This window comes from Podarcis melisellensis (genome assembly GCF_964234715.1).
Source record: "Podarcis melisellensis genome assembly, chromosome: 3".
NCBI lineage: Eukaryota > Metazoa > Chordata > Lepidosauria > Squamata > Lacertidae > Podarcis > Podarcis melisellensis.
This window is the reverse complement of record NC_138530.1, coordinates 8737585-8758301: the sequence shown is the minus strand read 5'-3', so window position 1 is coordinate 8758301 and position 20717 is coordinate 8737585. Positions and strand designations below refer to the sequence as shown.

Sequence of the window (20717 nt, the reverse complement as noted above, 5' to 3'; positions counted from 1 at the left end):
GGAGAGGTTGTGTGGGGCTAAAGAGGAAGCCAAAGCAGCAAGCGGGATCCATCCCACTGGCTGCCTTGGCTTGTGCCATAGCCGCGCGCAACCCCTCCAGCAGGGAGAGGTTGTGTGCAGCCTGTACGCTGCTCTTTGGGGCTGGGGGGGAGTTTTTTTTTAATTGATTTCCCCATCTAAAAACTAGGTGTGCCCTATGGTCCGGTGTGCCCTATGGTGCGAAAAATACAGTAATTCATTACAGTAAGACTGGTTTGTGAAGGTCATCGGTCGTTCTTTGAGAGCATGCTTTGCCTGCACATCCATGGCGATTCCTTACAGTGCCCACATGCTCAGAATCTGGTCCTCTGCTACTTTTTGCTAATGGCCAACTGCTTCTCTTGCCCATAGGTTGGGCTGGCTCTTTCTTGTTCCAGGCTAGAATTTTCTGGTGGAGGTGGCAGTACAGGAACTGCTGTAGTGTTGAAAAAGATGATGTTGCAGTTTAGTGGTTAAGAGGTGTGAGCTGAGGCTCTGGAAACACCTGCTTCAAGTCTCACCTTTGGAGGAAGCACCTTTTAAAGGCAGGTGAAAGTGCAACTATCACCCCTGAGGAAGACGTTGTGTGGAAACACATTGGGCGGTTTGGGGCAGGCTTCCGTTCCTCTTTACTTCACAGCTCACTGAGGGGGCCTTAAACCAGCCACACGCCTTGTCCACGCACACAGATATCCCTGTTTGCACCATGGCAGTGATAAGACTGACCTATGTTACTGGTTCTTGTACAGATTACTGAGATCATGCACATATAGTGCTTCAGCAAAAGTTCTGCATGAACACTACGTATTGTTATCATAGTACCTTTAAGGGGTGTGTGTGGGACACACGAGTGTTTACCATGCTCTCTTTCATTCTTGCAGTAGGAAGTAGAATTTAAAAATAGCCCAAGAGAAACCTTCTTCCTCTTTTTCTCAGCTGCAAATTAGAGAAAGGCAAAAGAAAGAGTAATAATCGTAAGGATGTGATGAGTAGCAATCATAGATTTGTGGTGTTGTTGTTTAGTCGTTTAGTCATGTCTGACTCTTTGTGACCCCATGGACCAGAGCACACCAGGCACTCCTGTCTTCCACTGCCTCCCGCAGTTTGGTCAAACTCATGTTAGTAGCTTCGAGAACAGTGTCCAACCATCTCATCCTCTGTCATCCCCTTCTCCTTGTGCCCTCCATCTTTCCCAGCATCAGGGTCTTCTCCAGGGAGTCTTCTCTTCCCATGAGGTGGCCAAAGTATTGGAGCCTCAGCTTCAGGATCTGTCCTTCCAGTGAGCACTCAGGGCTGATTTCCTTAAGAATGGAAAGGTTTGATCTTCTTGCAGTCCATGGGACTCTCAAGAGTCTCCTCCAGCACCATAATTCAAAAGCATCAATTTTTCGGCGATCAGCCTTCTTTATGGTCCAGCTCTCACTTCCATATATCACTACTGGGAAAACCATCACTTTAACTATACAGACCTTTGTCGGCAAGCTTTTTAAAGATGCTGTCTCTGCTTTTTAAAGATGCTGTCTAGGTTTGTCATTGCTTTTCTCCCAAGAAGCAGGCATCTTTTAATTTTGTGACTGCTGTCACCATCTGCAGTGATCATGGAGCCCAAAAAAGTAAAATCTCTCACTGCCTCCATTTCTTCCTCTTCTATTTGCCAGGAGGTGATGGGACCAGTGGCCATAGTCTTAGTTTTTTTGATGTTGAGCTTCAGACCATATTTTGCACTCTCCTCTTTCACCCTCGTTAAAAGGTTCTTTAATTCCTCCTCACTTTCTGCCATCAAGGTTGTGTCATCTGCATATCTGAGGTTGTTGATATTTCTTCCGGCAATCTTGATTCCAGCCTGGGATCATCTAGCCCAGCCTTTTGCATGATGAATTCTGCATATAAGTTAAATACAGCCTTGCATAGAGGACTGTAAAATCGACGTGAAAATAGGTGATGTGAACTTATTAGAATTAAGATCTGCGGATGATAGGCTAGAATGTATGGACTGCAATGTGAAAAAGGACGAGCCAGCTCACCCAGACCCCTGGACCTCAGCAGGTGCCACTGTGATGCAATTGTCCTACAGCCCTGTCCTCACTTCTGGACTGCCTTTGTTTCCACAGTATCTGAAGAGGAGCTGATGGCCATTGAAGAGTACAACCTAAACGTGGTGAGACTCTGCTTCCAAGCTTTCCTCCCTGACGAACACGGCAACTGCACGCTACCCCTTGCCCCTGTCATCTCCAACCCGATTTATGACAACCGTAAGTACCTGCGAATCAGATTGCGACTCATCTCTCTGTCTCTCTTTTTGCTGCTGGGCTCCCTGCCTGATTGTTGGGATACTGCCGGGGAGATGGAGGCAGCTGGGTCTCCCTTGGAAATAGCATCTATCAGCGACACGAGCCTCAAATACGTTTAGAGACCCGTGCACGCTCTGTCAGCAGAGTGTATAAATCCTCTCACAGCAGAAGAGGCAGGCATAGAAATGTACAAGCATTTTATTCAGCATAGTTCAGGAACAGAGGAAAACATGTCTGCTTCCCTTCGTCACCAGCAAAACAGCAGTAACACAAAAGCTATATACAAACGGAAGTTCCCAGCAGACTGTGCTGGAAGTAAACAGGCATGTGAAACACAGCAATCATGCCTGTACCCTTTTAAGGTGGAATGGAACTATATCGTAACACTGATGACCCCTTGGCCCAAGCTATTCTCTCTGGGTTAGGGCTGATCCACACGTACATTGCTCAGTATCTCTCATGACTGGGTCACACACTCAACCATTCCTCATTCCCCATCTCCTCCAGAAGCCCACCTACCACAATATCCTGTAATTATCCAGCACAGCCCCAATGGAGAGGGAGGTTGAAAATGAAGGAACACAACCGGGAGGGGGCTGGTGCATTAGGGTGAATGAGGCCCACTCTCACCAACCTGAGCATGTTTTTGGCCAGTCTCTACCTGTCTGCCTTTTTTCTTTCAACCAGTCCAGGGATACCACCACATTTGCTTAATGTGTCACGTACCAGACAAAAATCAATATTTGCAGATCTTGGTTAAAAATGGAATACGCTTATACGTGACTAAGACATGTTCAAACAATAGATTAGTGACAGGAAGTACTAGGTAAATTTCAGCTGAATAGGTTGATATAGCCAGTTCTGACAAACGCCGTGGTCTAATGTTGTCAGTGCCATTTTGATAGACTGAAAGAGTGTGAAGATACCCTCTTCTCCCTCAGTTTCTGAGGATGAAATCGCAATGTTTGGCAATAGACATTTCTGCTACGACTGGATTGGAAATCATCTATCATTTTACATACACACACACTATACTATAGTTTTTATTCAATTTTAACATTATCACAGTCTTAACAGTGTAGAACATTTATACAGTGGTACCTTGGAAGTCAAATGGAATCTGTCCCGGAAGTCCATTTGATTTCCAAAAAGTTCGGAAACCAAGGTGCGGCTTCTGATTGGCTGCTGGAAGCTCCTGCAGCCAATCGGAAGCTGTGGAAGCCGCAATGGATGTTCAGGTTCGCAAACTGGAATGCTCACTTCCGGGATTACAGCGTTCAGGAGCCAAAGCGTTCAACTGGCAAGGCGTTTGTCAACCAAGGTACAACTGTACAGTCTTGAATCTGTGGAATACAAAAACCAGTAATAAACATTTCTGAACAAAAAAAATTCCTTCCAGTAGCACCTTAAAGACCAACTAAGTTAGTTCTTGGTATGAGCTTGGTATGAACTGAAACATTTCTGAGACATCTTAATATTGTAACTATTAAGAATCAAGTGTTGACAAAAGAAGAAAGCAAAGAGATTGCATGAGGTGAAATCTATAAATAGAACATAACACAGTATTTATTAAGTACATTCATCAGCATTATTTGAGTGGCAGTTGTCTAGTAACAGAAAATTAGATCTTCCAGTGAGTCTGGAGCAGGATCTGTCATTGTTTTTCATTCTTCTTTTGTCTTCTTTAGAATATCTAATTTAGGTCTGAAATTTCCACCCTTTAGATGTCCATGCATGTGTCACTTGACCTTTAAGATACTTCTGAGGAAACATCTGCAGGGCCATGTTAGCTCATTGGGGCTTCTTCCTGGTTACAAATATGTAGAGTTAGGAACTGCAGACTGTTAAGCTGAGTGGTGGTTTAGTCAGTGATGGCAGCTGTCCAGCAGAATGGGTGGGGCAGATGACTGAGCAGTTCACAGTACAGTGGTGCCTCGCAAGACGAAATTAATTCGTTCCGCAAGTCTCTTCGTCTTGCGAGTTTTTCGTCTTGCGATGCACGGTTTTCCATAGGAATGCATTGAAAATCAATTAATGCGTTCCTATGGAAACCGCCTTCCCCCGACCTCTTCTGGCGGGCGGCATTTTAAAATCGCCCGGGACAGCGGAGGACTTCTCCGCTGTCCGGGGCGAGTTAAAAGCCCCTGGGAAGGCAGGCAGGGGGGACAAAGGCTTTCTCGCCCCGCCGCTCGGCTTCGGGACATCGTTCCGATGCCGGGCGGCGGGGGGAGGCTTTCCCGCCCCGCCGCCGGGCTTCGGGACATCGTTCCGATGCCGGGCGGCGGGGGGAGGCTTTCCCGCCCCGCCGCCGGGCTTCGGGACATCGTTCTGAAGCCGGGCGGCGGGGGGAGGCTTTCCCGCCCGGCCGCCCGGCTTCGGGACATCGTTCCGATGCCGGGCGGCTGGGGGAGGCTTTCCTGCCCCGCCGCCCGGCATCGGGACGATGCCCCGAAGCCGGGCGGCTGGGGGAGGCGTTCCTGCCCCGCCGCCGGCATCGGGACGATGCCCCGAAGCCGGGCGGCTGGGGGAGGCGTTCCTGCCCCGCCGCCCGGCATCGGGACGATGCCCCGAAGCCGGGCGGCTGGGGGAGGCGTTCCTGCCCCGCCGCCCGGCATCGGGACGATGCCCCGAAGCCGGGCGGCTGGGGGAGGCGTTCCTGCCCCTCCGCCCGGCATCGGGACGATGCCCCGAAGCCGGGCGGCGGGGGGAGGCTTTCCCGCCCGGCCGCCCGGCTTCGGGACATCGTTCCGATGCCGGGCGGCGGGGGGAGGCTTTCCTGCCCCACCGCCCGGCATCGGGACGATGCCCCGAAGCCGGGCGGCTGGGGGAGGCGTTCCTGCCCCGAAGCCGGGCGGCGGGGGGGGAGGCTTTCCTGCCCCGAAGCGCGGCGGGGGGGGGAGGCTTTCCTGCCCCGTCGCCGGGCTTCAGGACATCGTTCCGATGCCGGGCGGCGGGGGAGGCTTTCCTGCCCCGCCGCCGGGCTTCGGGACATCGTTCCGATGCCGGGCGGCGGGGGGAGGCGTTCCTGCCCCGCCGCCCGGCATCGGAACGATGCCCCGAAGCCGGGCGGCTGGGAGAGGCGTTCCTGCCCCGCCGCTCGGCATCGGGACGATGCCCCGAAGCCGGGCGGCGGGGGGAGGCTTCAAAAGCCTTCCGGGGGCTTTTAAATCGCCCCGGACAGTCCCGGGGCGATTTAAAACCCCCCGGTTAGGCAGGTTTAAAAGCCGTCCGGGATAGCGGGAAGCGCTTCCCTGCTATCCCGGACCGCTTTTAAAATGCTGGCGGTGGGGAGCAAAGCCTTTCGCCCCCGTTGGCCTTCCTGGACCTCTTCTGAAGTCTGGAGGGGGGGGGAAAAGGCTTTGCTCCCCACCGCCAGCATTTAAAAAAAGGTCCCCGAGATTTCCCTATGGGCTTTCGTCTTGCGATGCAAGCCCATAGGGAAAATCGTCTAGCGAAGCGTCGCAAAAACCGAAAAACCCTTTCGTCTTGCGGGTTTTTCGTCTTGCGAGGCATTCGTCTTGCGGGGCACCACTGTAGGTGCACCCAGAGTAGATGGTCAACCCACAAGGTAGGTGTCATGGTTGCCATCCATAGGATTAACACAAAAAGTGCACGCCTTATTGAAGCAGTTGGTTTATCATCCATATTTTCTTGGAATTTGCTGCAAAGGTGTCTTTGATTTTGAGGGTGGGATTCAGTTCCATGCTTGCAGTCATGTTATGCAATTAAAGTGAGTTTGGCACTTTTGTGCAACAAACTACTACTACTAGTAGTAATAATAATAATAATAATTTATTATTTCTACCCCACCCAGCCACTCTGGGTGGCTTCCAACAGAACACTAAAATACAACAACAACAACAACAACAACAACAACAACAACAACAACAATAATACAATAATAATAATAATAAAATATAATAATAATAATAATAATAATAATAATAATAATAATAATAATAAACTTTTTGTAGCAAGGAAGATAGGAAAGCACACTGAAAAGTATGGGATGACAATTGCTTCACAGAACATCATCTAACTTCCCTAGACATCAGTCAGAAAGAGTGCTCTGTAAATAGCAAATGTTGTATAACCTCGGCACAAATATTATTCAAGCAAATCAGGTTGGATGCTCAATAAACAGGTGATCTGGAAGTGACCTGTGACTTTACATGGCTAACAGGGACATTTGGCGAATATCCATTTGGCGTGTTTGCAAACTGCGCTGGAGCTCTATTGCTCCAGAGGAGTGTTAAGTTTTTCCTCCCAATTGTATTTCAGCACAGTACTAAGGCAGAGTCTTGTGGCAGATAGTTGCTCACCGAACAACACGCTTGCCTGCAGAGCTTCCTTTCCCACCCCTCTATTTTTAAGCACGAGTTACCGTAAACATCCTCACCGATTCTCCTTCTCTCCTCTAATCATTGTTTCCTTTTTTCTGCTTAGGGGCTCCCAATTCAGCAGAACTGAGAATCTGTCGTGTGAACAAAAATTGCGGAAGTGTGAAAGGAGGGGACGAAATCTTCCTACTGTGCGACAAAGTTCAGAAAGGTAACTGGCTTCCTCCAGACTTCCTCCTGTGTCTGCAGAGAAAGGGAAATGTGCAAGAGTCTTATGGTCCGTAAATTGGGTCTTCTGGAGTCAGGCAGGCTAGAATACAGAGTCAGGCATGAAATAACAGGCAAACTGTTGGAAAAGGTTGTTGGACAGCCTCAGTGTGATCTCCTGATCAGCATCTGACCTGAGATCCTCTTCTGGAGGCTCAGAAGAAGAAGAAATTTGGCAAGAGCTGAAGTTGTTTTCTTGCTTGGAATCACCTGATCTTCAGGGCAGCTTCCAACATGACAACTTCCCTTTACAGATCAGCAATAACAGTGTTAGGGTTCGGTGTACAAGGTCAGTAGGTGGCAAAAGAATGCCTTTTCCACACACCGTGCGTCATTAATTTATTAAATTTGCTGGTTGGCTGCTGTCTTAGATGCCTTTCAAAGAGGAATAGACAAATTCCTGGAGGAGAGGGCGAATCAACATCTGTTGGCCATGATTTCATTTCACTTTTAATTAGTATACCGCCTTTCTATATTGCTATGCAGAAGGCGATGGACAAGCTGAAGAAACAACAAAATAGACAACAAAGGCCACACACATAATAGCAATCTGATCCAGTACAGATAAGGCACAATAACTTTAAAATAAACAACATATCAAATAAAGCAATATTCGGCGATCCATTAGAACATAATAGTAATCAGTAAAATTAAATATCAGCAAATAATAATTAAGCAGCTTACACTTATCAGTTACAATAAAGAATTACTAAACTACAGTCATACCTCGGGTTACAGACTCTTCAGATTGTGTTTTTTCAGGTTACAGACTGCCGAAATCCGGAAGTACTGGAACGGGTTACGTCTGGGTTTCGGCGGTCGCGCATGCACATAAGCGCTAAGTCGCAACCCGCGCGTGTGCAGATGCGCCACTGCAGGTTGCGAACGCTGCAGGTTGCGAACATGCATCCCGCACGGATCACGTTCGCAACCCGAGCATCCACTGTATAATCAATAAAAAAATAATGGCACAACACAATGCGTGAAATACCAGAAAACAAGCAAAACCATGTAAAAGGATCAAAGTGAGAAACAAGGACACACAACCTATAAAATCATTTTTTAAAAATATCCCTGAACTCCTCTTCTCTCTTCCCAGCTGCTTCTGCTGTACACAGAGAGTGTGGTGTAGTGGTTAAGAGCGGTAGTCTCGTAATCTGGGGAACCGGGTTCGATTCCCCGCTCCTCCACATGCAGCTGCTGGGTGACCTTAGGGCCAGTCACACTTCTCTGAAGTCTCTCAGCCCCACTCACCTCACAGAGTGTTTGTTGTGGGGGAGGAAGGGAAAGGAGAATGTTAGCCGCTTTGAGACTCCTTAAGGGGAGTGATAAAGCGGGATATCAAATCCAAAATCTTCTCGTCTTCTTCTTCAGAGTCATGGCCTGGGAAAGGCTTCTAGGGCTGGAAGGTGGGGCAAGGCAGGTGGGAAAAGCCATTGCCACAAGTTGATGGCTAAGTGGAACCTTGATAATAATAATAATTAATAATAATTTTTATTTATACCCCACCCTCCCCAGCCAAGGCCGGGCTCAAGGCGGCTAACAAGCAATAATAAAAACAAATTGAATGAATACAACTTTAAAACAAGATTAAAATACAACATTAAAATATTGAAACTTTAAAATATTAAAATGTAGCCTCATCACAGGAGGAGAAGGAAAAAGGGAAAAGAAAGAGGGGGAGGGAATCAAACTGGCCCCAAGCCAAAGGCCAGGTGGAACAACTCTGTCTTACAGGCCCTGCGGAAAGAAATCAGATCCCGCAGGGCCCTGGTCTCATGAGACAGAGTGTTCCACCAGGTTGGGGCCAGTGTTGAAAAGGCCCTGGCTCTGGTTGAGGCTAATCTAACTTCTTTAGGGCCCGGGACCTCTAGGGTGTTGCTATTTATGGACCTTAAGGTCCTCCGTGGGGCATACCAGGAGAGGCGGTCCTGTAGGTACGAGGTCCTAGGCAGAGGGTGATAGGCAGTACCCCAGATACAAGGGCCATTGTCTCCACTCCTTCCTTGCGGTTGGCATCCTAGAGGCCTCTGGTTGGCCACTGTGTGAAGAAGGATGCTGAACTTAATGGACCTTCTGACCTGAGCCTGCAAAAAGCTCCTCCCCTTTGCTCACCTAATCTTTCAAAACTGTTAATAGTGTGATGCCACTAACTGAGTTTGGGTTTAGGCATGGTGGGTCCCCGCTCCATCACAGAGCTCGCTGGACAGCCTCGAGCAAAGCCAATTTCGTGCAACCTAAGTTAACCTCATAGGGTTGCCGTAAGATAAATGGCAAGAGCAGAAAGCAGAACTTGGGCGGCGATGCTAAGAAGTGCTCGACTCTCTTCCTCTTCTTCAAATCGTTGCACTAACTCCAACGCTTTGTTGTTTTTCTGGCAACCAGATGACATCGAAGTCCGATTCGTCATGAACGAATGGGAAGCCAAGGGGATTTTCTCGCAAGCCGACGTGCATCGGCAAGTGGCCATTGTCTTTAGGACACCTCCATTCTACAAAGACATCGGCGAGCCCGTGACTGTGAAGATGCAGTTGCGCAGGCCTTCGGATCAAGAGGTCAGCGACCCCATGGACTTCAGATACCTGCCGGAGGAGAAAGGTACCACACTGGCTGGAGGAAGCAAGCCCCCTGGGGGGTTAATAGCAGAGCTTTCTGAACTTTTCATGCTGGTGAACACACTTTTTAGACATGAATCATTTCGCGGCACAGTAATTCAGTTTTACTAGCAAACCAGAGGTTAAAGAAACGCTTGAGGAACGTTGGCACAACACACTGACACACTGCAGCCGACACACTAATGTTTCACATCACACAGTTTGGAAAGCTCTGTGTTAATGAAATACATGGTGGGAGGCAAGTTCTACTCGCCATGTCATCGTTCTCACCATCCTATACTTCCTGGGGGGCAACTGGCCAAGGAGCCTTCACGATTGTATCAGCATGTTTCAGAACCCTATTTCCAGGATTTTAAGACATGTAGGGACCTGAAACTCTCCGATTCAGTCACCCTCCATGAGCTGTAGAACGACAAGAGGGTTGATAGGGTAGTGGAAGCAGCAAGCCATTATGTATGTCCTCACCTGACCTTCATGTACTTAGACAGTGTTAAATGTGAAAGTCTGAAGAGGACTCATCTCGCACACATTGGATAACTAATTCAGGGTTTTGTAGTGCTGCTGAATCAAATCTCGGAAGAAGTTGCACAGGAACCAGATTGGTCACTGAGCTTACAAGAACCTATTTTCAGAACCACTTCCTCTTCCGTTTCCACTACAGCGTTGCTGCCGCCAGTGAGATATTTTTAAGACTGAAGTCTAAGACAGCTTAACTTTTAATGCTGGGCAGCTTCCTCTTCTGCCCTAATAAAATGTTACTCTCTCAAAGGAGGAGGAGGAGCCACAACCTTTAAAACTCAACATATGAAAGTCCTTTCGGAACAGAGTCTTGTATTTAATTTTGCAGGAATGTTCTGACCCCTGCCCTCCCTATTTAAGTGTAAACAGGAAGGAGTGGTAGAACACTTGCTTGGCATGCAGAAGGTCCCAGGTTCAGTCCCTAACACCTCCAGCTTATATATGGGGGGGGCAGGGTCAAGCAGCAAATGATGGGAAAGAGATAGGCCTAGGACTCTGCTGGTCAAGTTAATGGCCTGGAAGACCAAATAGCCCAATTCTCCCATATACCGTATTTTTCGTTCTATAGGACACACATTTTCCCCTCCAAAAATTAAGAGCGAATGCAGGCTGCGCCGCAAAGCCCAAAGCCAGAACAGGAAGACGGAGCACTGCGGAGCGCTCCGTCTCGCTGCTCTAGCTTGGGGACAGCTGCGCGCACAGTCTCTCCAGGGCAGCAGGGTGCCTTCACCCCGCTGTCCTGCAGAAGCTAGCAAGGCTGTTCCCAAGCCAGAACAGCGAGACGGAGGGCTCAGTCTTGCTGCTCTAGCTTGGGGATGGCTTCGCACACAGCCTCTCCAGGGCAGCGGGGCGCTGCGCTCCAAAGGCTTCAGGGATCTTTGAGGCTGGCGGTGGGGGGAAAGCAGCGCTTCCCCCCACCGCCAGCCCCACAAGCTCTGGTGAATTTACCTTGAACGCACCTTGTTTTAGAGGGGGAGAACAAGAAAAAAAATGTTTTCCCTGTTCTCCCCCTCCTATGGTCTGGTGCGTCCTATGGAGCGAAAAATATGGTAATACAATTTCTTATATTCCACTGAAAATTTGAACAGAACACAAAACTGGGCCTCCCTTCCTCTGGAAGCATCGCTAACTGCAATCCCATTTTCTCCTCCACTTTTAGATCCTTACGGTCATAAGGCAAAAAAACAGAGATCACCAATTGCTTTGCAGAAGCTAATGCAAGACTGTGGTAAGGATACTCCAGGGATGTGGGTGGTGCTGTGGTCTAAACCATGGAGCCTCTTGGGCTTGCTGATCAGAAGGTCGGCAGTTCGAATCCCGGCAATGGGATGAGCTCCCGTTGCTCTGTCCCAGCTCCTGCCAACCTAGCAGTTTGAAAGCACGCCAGTGCAAGTAGATAAATAGGTACCACTGTGGCAGGAAGGTAAACAACGTTTCCATGTGCTCTGGTTTCCGTCACGGTGTCCCGTTGCACCAGAAGCAGTTTAGTCCTGCTGGCCACATGACCTGGAAAATGGTCTGTGGACAAACGCTAGCCCCCTCGGCCTGAAACCGGAAATGAGTGCCACACCCCATAGTCTAATTTGACTGCAATAACAGCCAAAATGTTTTTTTAGGCTTCCATCACAATATGCTTATCATTTTGATAGATGGGCTGAGTTGGGAGGGGGCCCTGTGCACTCTAAATGCCTCTGTGGTATCGCATCCTAATAGGGTCCCTACCAGTGAGAGTCATGCCGCACGGACAATACCACGGGCGAAGGGGGCCAGGTTTTGCCTTCAGCGCAAACCAGTGCCTCTAGGTGTTATGTCGTATTTTTCCTGCCGATGAATAAATACCATCCACTCACTTCTGTAGGGGGATGTAGAAAGGTGTCAGACTCCACTGGGCAGCACCTGAAGGTTCTTTCAAATGTCCCTGATGAACCCCGGTCATCAACAATTATTATTATTATTATTATTATTATTATTATTATTATTATTTACTTTTGCTACTTGCTTTCTGCAGAAGAAAAGTCTCGAAATGACTAAACGAAATGAAATACAAACAGATACATGTTTGGCTTATACTTTATTTTAACCAAGAATGTTCAGCGGATAATTCCTAAAATGATTGTCCAAAACACAATGGATGTATAAGGTTGACCCCCCACCCTGCTAAAAGATTAGCACCGCAATGGAGCCTAACTTAACTACTAAAGGCCTGGGTAAATAGAATACTTTGGCCTGGTGCCTAAAAATAGACACAGGTGCTGCCAGGTATGCTTCCTCGGGGAGATCATTCCACAAATGGGGACCCACCACCGAAAAGGACTGTTATTGTGCAGCCAAACTCCTTAACTCCCCCGGTATGAGGCACACAGAGAAGGGCCTCTGATGAAGTTTCATTTCCCCCTCAAGACCCCCTTCTTCACTGTCTTCCACCTTGCATCTGTTTTTGGCAGCACTCACCACCTAAGAGAGCTGATATATGATTATTATTTTTTAGAAGAAAATGCACAGCCTAACCACCTTTTTCCCCTGGCAGGTCCATACGAGAGGCCTAAACCTTCTGTGTTCCAGAATACTGCTGGTGAAGCAAAGATAATTAAGAAAGGTTGGCTACCCCATATTCTTCCTTTGTCTCTCTTCCTCGCCATATCTGCTTTTATTTATTTAATTTGTTTGCTTAATTTGCATGCCGCCCTTCACCCGTAGATCTCAGGGTGGCTCACAACATAATCTCTACCATGACCATGAACATTGTGTGAGGATATAGTAGATTGCAATGGGGGCATCTGCCACACTATGCCTCTCCCAGTGAGGAGGTCCTGAACAGCATTCATCTCACCCCTTCTCTTCCCATATATGGGCAGTGACCATAGCTGTCAACCGTCCCTTGTTTGGCGGGAAAGTCCCTTATCCCAGCGGCAGGTCCCGCTGCTGTCCCTTATTGATGATGTCCCTTAAATTTCCCGGGGTTCAAAGGAAGCAGCTCCTATCTCTCCCTCCCTGCCAGCCAGGGAGGAGGGAGGCTCCAACTGTGTTGCTTGGCTGCGTTACTCACTCAATAAGGAGTCTAAGGACGACTGGAGGGTGGAGCTTGCATGCCTTGTGCCGATCAAATCGGCTGCGTTGCCTGGGGACTTGCCTTTGCTCAGCGCTTCCCAGCGGAGAAGTGACAGTGGTTTTCCTTGCTCCATTCCCTTTGCTGGGTTGCTGCGCTGTGGGAATCACCACTTGAGGCTTTGTTTGGCTGCTGGCTGGGCTTTCTTCCTTTGGCTTGGAGGGGCTCAGAAGTTGAACATAGCTGTGCTCTGAAAATCCCTTATTTTGGCTGCTGATCCCTTATTTTCGAGGCTGCTGGTCCCTTATTTTCAAATCTGTAAGTTGACAGCTATGGCAGTGACATCGTCTTGAGGCAGGCAGCAAGAATGCATTGCGATTCCATTATGGATTAAGGTTCCGCAGCTGAGTTCAGGGGAATCCTGGGAGCATCACTGGAATAATGGGACAAACCAAGTTATTTATGAACTGACATGCCTAAGGGGGCACCGGCTCTTCTGAGCAAAGGGCTGGGGGTTCACAGGACGCTGCAGGTGGGCAAGGAGAGGAAAGAGAAGTTGAGTTGAGGAGTGGAAGTCCATTCCACATGCCAACAAACACTATTGAATTCAAGAATCGCTGCCTCTCCTGGTATGCCCCACGGAGGACCTTAAGGTCCACAAATGACAACATTTTGGAGGCCCCATGTCGCAAGGTGGTTAGATTGGTCTCAACTAGGGCCAGAGCCTTTTCAGTACTGGCCCCGACTTGGTGGAACGCTCTGTCACAAGAGACTAGGGCCCTGCGGGACTTGACATCTTTCTACAGGGCCTGCAAGACAGACCTGTTCCACCTGGCCTTTGGTTTGGACTCAGTCTGATCCTTATGTTTCCCTCCCCTTATAGTTTCGATCTATGGGCTACTTTTAAAATAAGGCTGCATTTTAAATTGCATTTTAACCTGTATTTTAAATTGGTTTTTTTTCCTATTATGTTTTTACTGTAATTGTACTGGTGTTAGCTGCCCTGAGCCTGGCTCTGGCCAGGAAGGGCGGGGTATAAACAACTATTATTATTATTATTATTATTATTATTAATTTTATTTATATCCCGCCCTCCCCAGCCGAAACCGAGCTCAGAGCGGCTAACAACAATAAAATGATAAAACATTCTAAAATCATTTAATTATAAAATTAATTCCAATCAAATTCATGGCAACCATTGGGCTAGAATTTCTGTGAGGATTGCCAAAGGAGGGAGTCAGGCTGTGCCTTGGCCAAAGGCCTGGTGGAACAGCTCTGTCTTGCAGACACTGCGGAAAGATGTCAAGTCCCGCAGGGCCCTAGTCTCTTGTGACAGAGCGTTCCACCAGATTGGAGCTACAGCCAAAAATGCCTGGGCTTTTTTTATTATTTTATCATCATCATCATCATCATCATCATCATCTATGATTATACATGACTTGCATTATCTCACCTGTGTTGATTCTTTCTCACAGAACTGAATATGTATCACTCTCCAGGGGATGTCCTCCTCCCGCCGCAGAGAACACCTGCGCAGACCTTTCCAATGCAGTCCTATTATTCCCCTCCGATGAGCAACCACAGTTCCAATGGATGCGCTGAGCCATCTCTGCAGATGGCAGGGCCCGTTAAGCAGGACGGAGCTCCTCTGCCATGCTGGCGTTCCTCCGGTTCATCTCTCAGCTCCTTCCTGCAGCAAGGCAACTTTTCAGGAGAAGCGCCGCACACCAGCGCGCAGAACGGCGGTTCTCCGTCGCTGGGACAGGAAGGCAGCCTGCACTGGGCCAACGAAAAGGATGGGAACCTCTACAGAGCCTTCTTTGGAGCCACGAATGGCCAAACATCCTCAGCATCCTCCATGTATCAGCAAGACATGTTGAGTGTCTCCAGCGCTGCCGGCAACCAGCCTCTCCGCCCTGTAAATGTTGCAACGCCCAATGGCAACGGCATGGAGATGGATGACGCCCGGTGCTCAAGTGTAATGTTAGAGAAGGCATCCTTCACCCAAGTTTTGAATCCCAGTGATCACAGGAGGCAGGTCCAGCCAGCCTCGCATCCTGGCATGTCAGTAGCAGTTTCAGATAGCTCATCTTCAAGTACCATCTCCAGCGCCTTTGAGACGATGCCCTTCGCTTACCTGGATAGCCTCAATGAATCAAGACCGCCCAGCAACCTTGCCGTGCAGAATCCCATGAATTTATCCAATAACCAGTACTTTCCATACAGCACCCAAGACGAAGAGTTCCTTAGCTCTTTCGGGGGAAATTTTGATGCCATTATTTAAAGCTCTGAATAGCGATCAGATCAAGTTGTTGCTCCGGTAGACAGGCAATGGTTTCTCTCAACAGGATAATTAGATTTTACATGACTTTTGCGGGAAAGTAATATTCCTTTTCAATGCACTAGTATATGCTGGAATTTAAACAATGCCACGGCAATTTTAGGATTAGTGATGGAGGGGCAATCAGGTGAGGTTTGATAGTTTTGTTTTGTTGTTTTTACTTTGCCTTGTACAAAGCACTCTGTGGTTATATTCTTGTGCTGCTGAAAAAAGTTGATTGAGAGGGTTTATTTAATTTTTTTAAATTATATTTTGGTGCATTTGTTGTAGCCAGACTCTTGGTTAAACTATGTTCAGCTGAACCAATGAGTTCTGCAACTCCCAACCCCCTTTTTTTGTATTCTGGCCTTGACGGGTCTAATCTAGGGGTGCTGTACAGGGTACAGTCACATTGTTGGTTGACTGGGCACTGATGTATTAAGTTTTCCAGCAATTCTTAAAAAAATATTTTTTTAAGGCTTTAATGCAACATTGACTATGCCAGTGTTGGTAGCTTCGCAAGTGGAGATGAAACTGCACTATTTTTGTTTCATTTCTTCAGAGAATAGTTGAGTAGAGAGCCTTTGCCCAATGCCTCCCATAGCCAGTGCCCAGCCTGTAGCCTGGGTCTTCTACCCTTGTTCCCCCTTGATGCTGTCTTTTGGAGGGGCAACACTTGCCACATCATGCCCCCTTCTCTGCCTTCAGACTGCAATTGTGCAGGGTCTAGCTCAGTGGAAGATCACCTGCCAAGTTCAGCTCTAGGCATCTCCAGATAGGCCTGGGGAACACTCCCAGGCTGAAGCCAGAGCTACTGTGTAGGCCATTCAAAGCAAGATGGACCATTGGTCTGTTATTATAAAGCAGCTTCATGTGATCTTATGGCTCCCAATTCAGCTCTAGTTGCGCACAAGTATAGACACCAAAGAGAAATGAACCACACCCCCAACAAAGATGCATCTAAAACAATCTGCGTGCAGATGCGAGTTTCCACCTGTCTCGGCTTGGTTTGAAGAGGCCTTCTGTGCTCAGATCTCCATTGCAGAATTTGGGCGGCACCCTTTGGCCTACACACAAGCAGCTGAAGAATACTCCTGTGTACTGACATTTGAAAAACAACAGCCAAGCTCTGCCTCGCCTCTCTTTCGTGGGATTGGAAATGCAAAGCTTTCATTTGTTAAGAAGGAACATTTGATGTTCCCATCCCCCTCTCTTTTTAATGCAACTTGGACCTGTGTGTTTTCTGAAAAAAGAGGGGCGTGCGTTTTGTTTTGTGGAAAAACTAGCGCTCTGGAGCGATGCAGAGTTCTTTTTCGGACACGAAGCATGCCGCATGGAAATCTTGTTTCCACAACCCTTTTGAACGTTACTGCTGAAATCAATGTCTTCTTGATTTCATACGGTCTCTTCATTCAAAAGCTATTGTGTTAGCAAAGGTACTTTGACTAAGCTCTCCAAGGTGTGGATTCATCTCTGGCCCAATAGCAAGAAAGCCACTGGAATAGAGAAAGCTAGGGCTGTTAGATGTGCTAGCTATCTCACTCTGCCATATAGCTGGAATCTCATCAACTGCAGCCAGGGCCAGAGGCCACTTAGGACCTACATGGAAGCAACGCAGGAAAGATGGGACTCTTCCTTCCCTTTCACTGAGGCCACCTCTGCACCTGAACAAATTTAATCTTGGACCTGTGCACCCATACTTGTGATAGAACACATCTATTTTTTTAATAAGATGGTCCAGTGTCCCATATGACAAAGCCTTCAGTTCCAAAGATCTTGTGGGATGGGGAGAAACGTATTCTGAGCAGTAGCAAAGGGGAGGAGTGAGGTCAGTTGGGCTGGGCGATATATCAATCAGTATAGCATCCCAAACCAGTTTAAAGTCCATATTGTGATATCGGTTTCATAATTTTTGACCTGGCAATATATTGCAAATTGTGTGTGTGTGTACACGATATGCAAAAATCATGATACAGTGGTACCTCGGGTTACAGACGCTTCAGGTTACAGACGCTTCAGGTTACATACTCCACTAACCCAGAAATAGTACCTCAGTTTAAGAACTTTGCTTCAGGATGAGAACAGAAATCGTGCTCTGGCGGTGCAGCGGCAGCGGGAGGCCTCATTACTAAAGTGGTACCTCAGGTTAAGAACAGTTTCAGGTTAAGAACGGATCTACAGAACAAATTAAGTTCTTAACCTGAGGTACCACTGCATGGGAAAAACCGTGAAGCCATCCAATGCTTCCATCCTTATTTCAGACACGGTGATATATTGGTATATCACAATGTTTAGCTGGTGATATACCGTGATGTTGAAAACCAGATATCGCCCAGCTCTACATTTCGCCTCTACATACTTCCAGCCTTATTTCAGACAGAGTGCTATATCGATATATCACAATGTTTAGCTGGTGATTTATCGTGATGTTGTAAATAAGGTATTTCTGAATCTTGGAGGTCAGCATTCTGCAAATGTGACAGCGAGAGCACTTATTTGGCTCGATGGCAGGTTTGCACTGTACTGACTCACAACGCCTTGCCACTCCCCTCTCCATCACAATATGTAGCCCAACTCTGCCAGAGGGCAGCCAGGTAAGCTGCGCAGCCCCAGCATGCCATTTACCATGGGTCGTGAATAGGTGCCAAGCTAGACTATGTACAGTGGTACCTCGGGTTACATACGCTTCAGGTTACATACGCTTCAGGTTACAGACTCCGCTAACCCAGAAATAGTGCTTCAGGTTAAGAACTTTGCTTCAGGATGAGAACAGAAATCATGCTCCAGTGGCGCGGCGGCAGCAGGAGGCCCCATTAGCTAAAGTGGTGCTTCAGGTTAAGAACAGTTTCAGGTTAAGAACAGACCTCTGGAACGAATTAAGTACTTAACCCAAGGCACCACTGTATTGAAACCCCAGCAAACCATCTGAAGTGCAGATACGCTACTTGTGCTACGGGTACTTCTGCCTTATTGGTCCAGCCACTTTATCCCGTACGCACTGGTGTTTCTTCCATCGTCAATCACCGGATAAGTAGGTTTTACGAAAGGAAGGACTCCCATTTGATAAGAATTGCAGGCAACTGAACTTTCGAATACTCTCGATTCCTAGCCTTTTCCAAGGCAGGGTAATGTGCTTTTACCATGTAAGGGCTGTTAACTAATATTGCAATCTTATTGGGGTTGAAAATTAGTTACGCACTTAGTTTGGAGCAATCCACTTTTAATTCACTGGGACATCCTTAAAAATACAGTGGTACCCCGGGTTACAGACACCTCGGGTTACAGACACTTCAGGTTACAGACTCCGCTAACCTAGAAGTAGTACCTCGGGTTAAGAACTTTACCTCAGGATGAGAACAGAAATTGCATGCTGGCGGCATGGCGGCGGTGGGAGGCCCCATTAGCTAAAGTGGTACCTTAGGTTAAGAACAGTTTCAGGTTAAGAACGGACCTCCGGAACGAATTAAGTTCTTAACCCGAGGTACCACTGTAGGCATGAATACGATTTCGGAGTTAAATTGGTTAATTAATTGGCCAGGATTTACTTAATTAGCTGACAACCCTACATGTAACCACGTGACTATTGAAAGAAATTGGTCACTCTTTTTGTGAACTGTCTCTGACTCAAAATAGCTACCCTTAATTTACTCAATATTAGCTCTTCAGGTTCCTTTTCAGCTCCCTGCTGTTCTTGAGATTGACATTGAGCACTGATATTTTTGTTTGTTTGCATTTAGGCAAATCTACATTTAGATGATAGTAATGACTGTGTCATTGTGAATTCTTTTTTGGAAAAAATATATCAAAAGATGCCTTTGAAACGTGTTGGCGTGTATATGTATATATATCTTTAATTGAAACTTCCAGAATTCTCACATTGAGGAGACCACTCTTGCACAGATATGAGGATGCTGTTGTTTTTCCTTTTCCTTTTTCGTTTCTGCTTGGTTTCTAAACGAGTGCAGTCAGTATTCAAAAAATACGGTGACGAAAATGTTTTAACACTCCCTTTGGGTTTTCCTTGCACTGTGAAAAGGTTTTGTTTTTTCTGTCCTTGTGAATAGATTGTAAGGGTGGAGGGGTGTTAATTTGATCCTCAACTTCTTAGGATACTAACCCCCCCCTCCATTTTTTGAGTTGTGCTTCCAAAGCAGCTAAAGTGTTAGTAAAATCTCTGTGGATTGGGGTGTTTTTTTTACGAACAAGTGGTTTATAAATTTTATGAATATCAATATAATAAATTCTATTTTTGTAATACTCCAAAGTATGAAATGGGAGGGGGGAAAGAGTATTCCTTCTAGCCAGTAGCAATATTTGGCACAAGAATTTCTGGCAGCTCAGTGAGCATGTCAACCATGAAAAAGCTTTATGTAGTTCGAAACGTAAAAGTTCTCAGGTTCTAACTTGCTGTTACTGTGGTATGACATTTTTATTTTGCATTTTCTTAACTGTGTGTGCGTAAATAAACCTTTTTTTGGCAAAATGTGTTCAAGGGTACATTGTCGGCGTCATCATTAACCCTCCCGCACTGTTCTTTCTAAATATACAGTGAGTGTAAGCTAGAAAATCATATACCGTATTTTTCGCCCCATAGGACGCACTTTTTCCCCTCCAAAAATGAAGGGGAAATGTGTGTGCGTCCTATGGGGTGAACACACCGACCCCTCTCGCTCTCCAGGCTTCAGGAAGCTATCCGCAAACCTTGCAAGCCCGGCAGGAGTTCCCATGGGTTCACAAGGCTTGCGGGCAGCAGCCTGCAGCCCGGGCGGGTGTCCGCAAGCCTTGCGTGCCCGGCGGGAGGTCCCGCCGGGCACGCGAGGCTTGGGGCGGCACGCGGAGCCCTCTGGAGGGCTCCCCGTGTTTTGGGCGGGTGTCCGCAAGGCTTGGGGCGGCAGCCGCGGCCAGGGGGGGAAATAAAAAAAATGTATTCATTCCCCCCCCCAAAAAAGTGGTGCGTCCTATGGGCCGGTGCGCCCTATAGGACGAAAAATACAGTAATCAAATTCCCATTAAAAGCATAAGATAAAAATCAAATAATGTCACAAATACATAAAACAATGGTGGGCTGGCAGGAGCCACCAATGGGGAGAGATGCCCTGTTGTTCTTGGGTTCTGGTTGGCCACTGTAAGTTGGGCTAGATGGGGTTTTGGCTTGATCCAGTAGGACTCTTCTTGGTCCTGGCCAAAAGCCTTGCAGCGAAATGGTGAGCCCAACCCACACTGCTGGCCAGCTGGAGAAGGCAAGGCAAGTAGGGGCTGCTATCCTTTCTTCCTGGTCTGAGTATTGCTCACTTGCTTGGG

The 20717-nt window shown here is 47.5% G+C and overlaps 1 protein-coding gene across 2 annotated transcripts in view; it reads left to right on the top strand.

The window, feature by feature from the left end:
* REL (REL proto-oncogene, NF-kB subunit) overlaps positions 1 to 17555 on the top strand; it is a 54888-nt gene extending 37333 nt beyond the window's left edge. The window contains exons 5-10 of one of the 2 annotated variants that reach the window (XM_081904066.1): positions 2130 to 2270; positions 6756 to 6860; positions 9302 to 9514; positions 11210 to 11278; positions 12578 to 12646; positions 14596 to 17555. In XM_081904066.1, the coding sequence (XP_081760192.1) occupies positions 2130 to 2270; positions 6756 to 6860; positions 9302 to 9514; positions 11210 to 11278; positions 12578 to 12646; positions 14596 to 15380 (1382 nt within the window). In that variant the 3' untranslated portion in view covers positions 15381 to 17555. Of the gene's footprint in view, positions 1 to 2129; positions 2271 to 6755; positions 6861 to 9301; positions 9515 to 11209; positions 11279 to 12577; positions 12647 to 14571 lie in introns of both variants that reach the window. The other variant, XM_081904065.1, reaches the window with a different exon arrangement.
* Positions 17556 to 20717: the final 3162 nt, after the last annotated feature.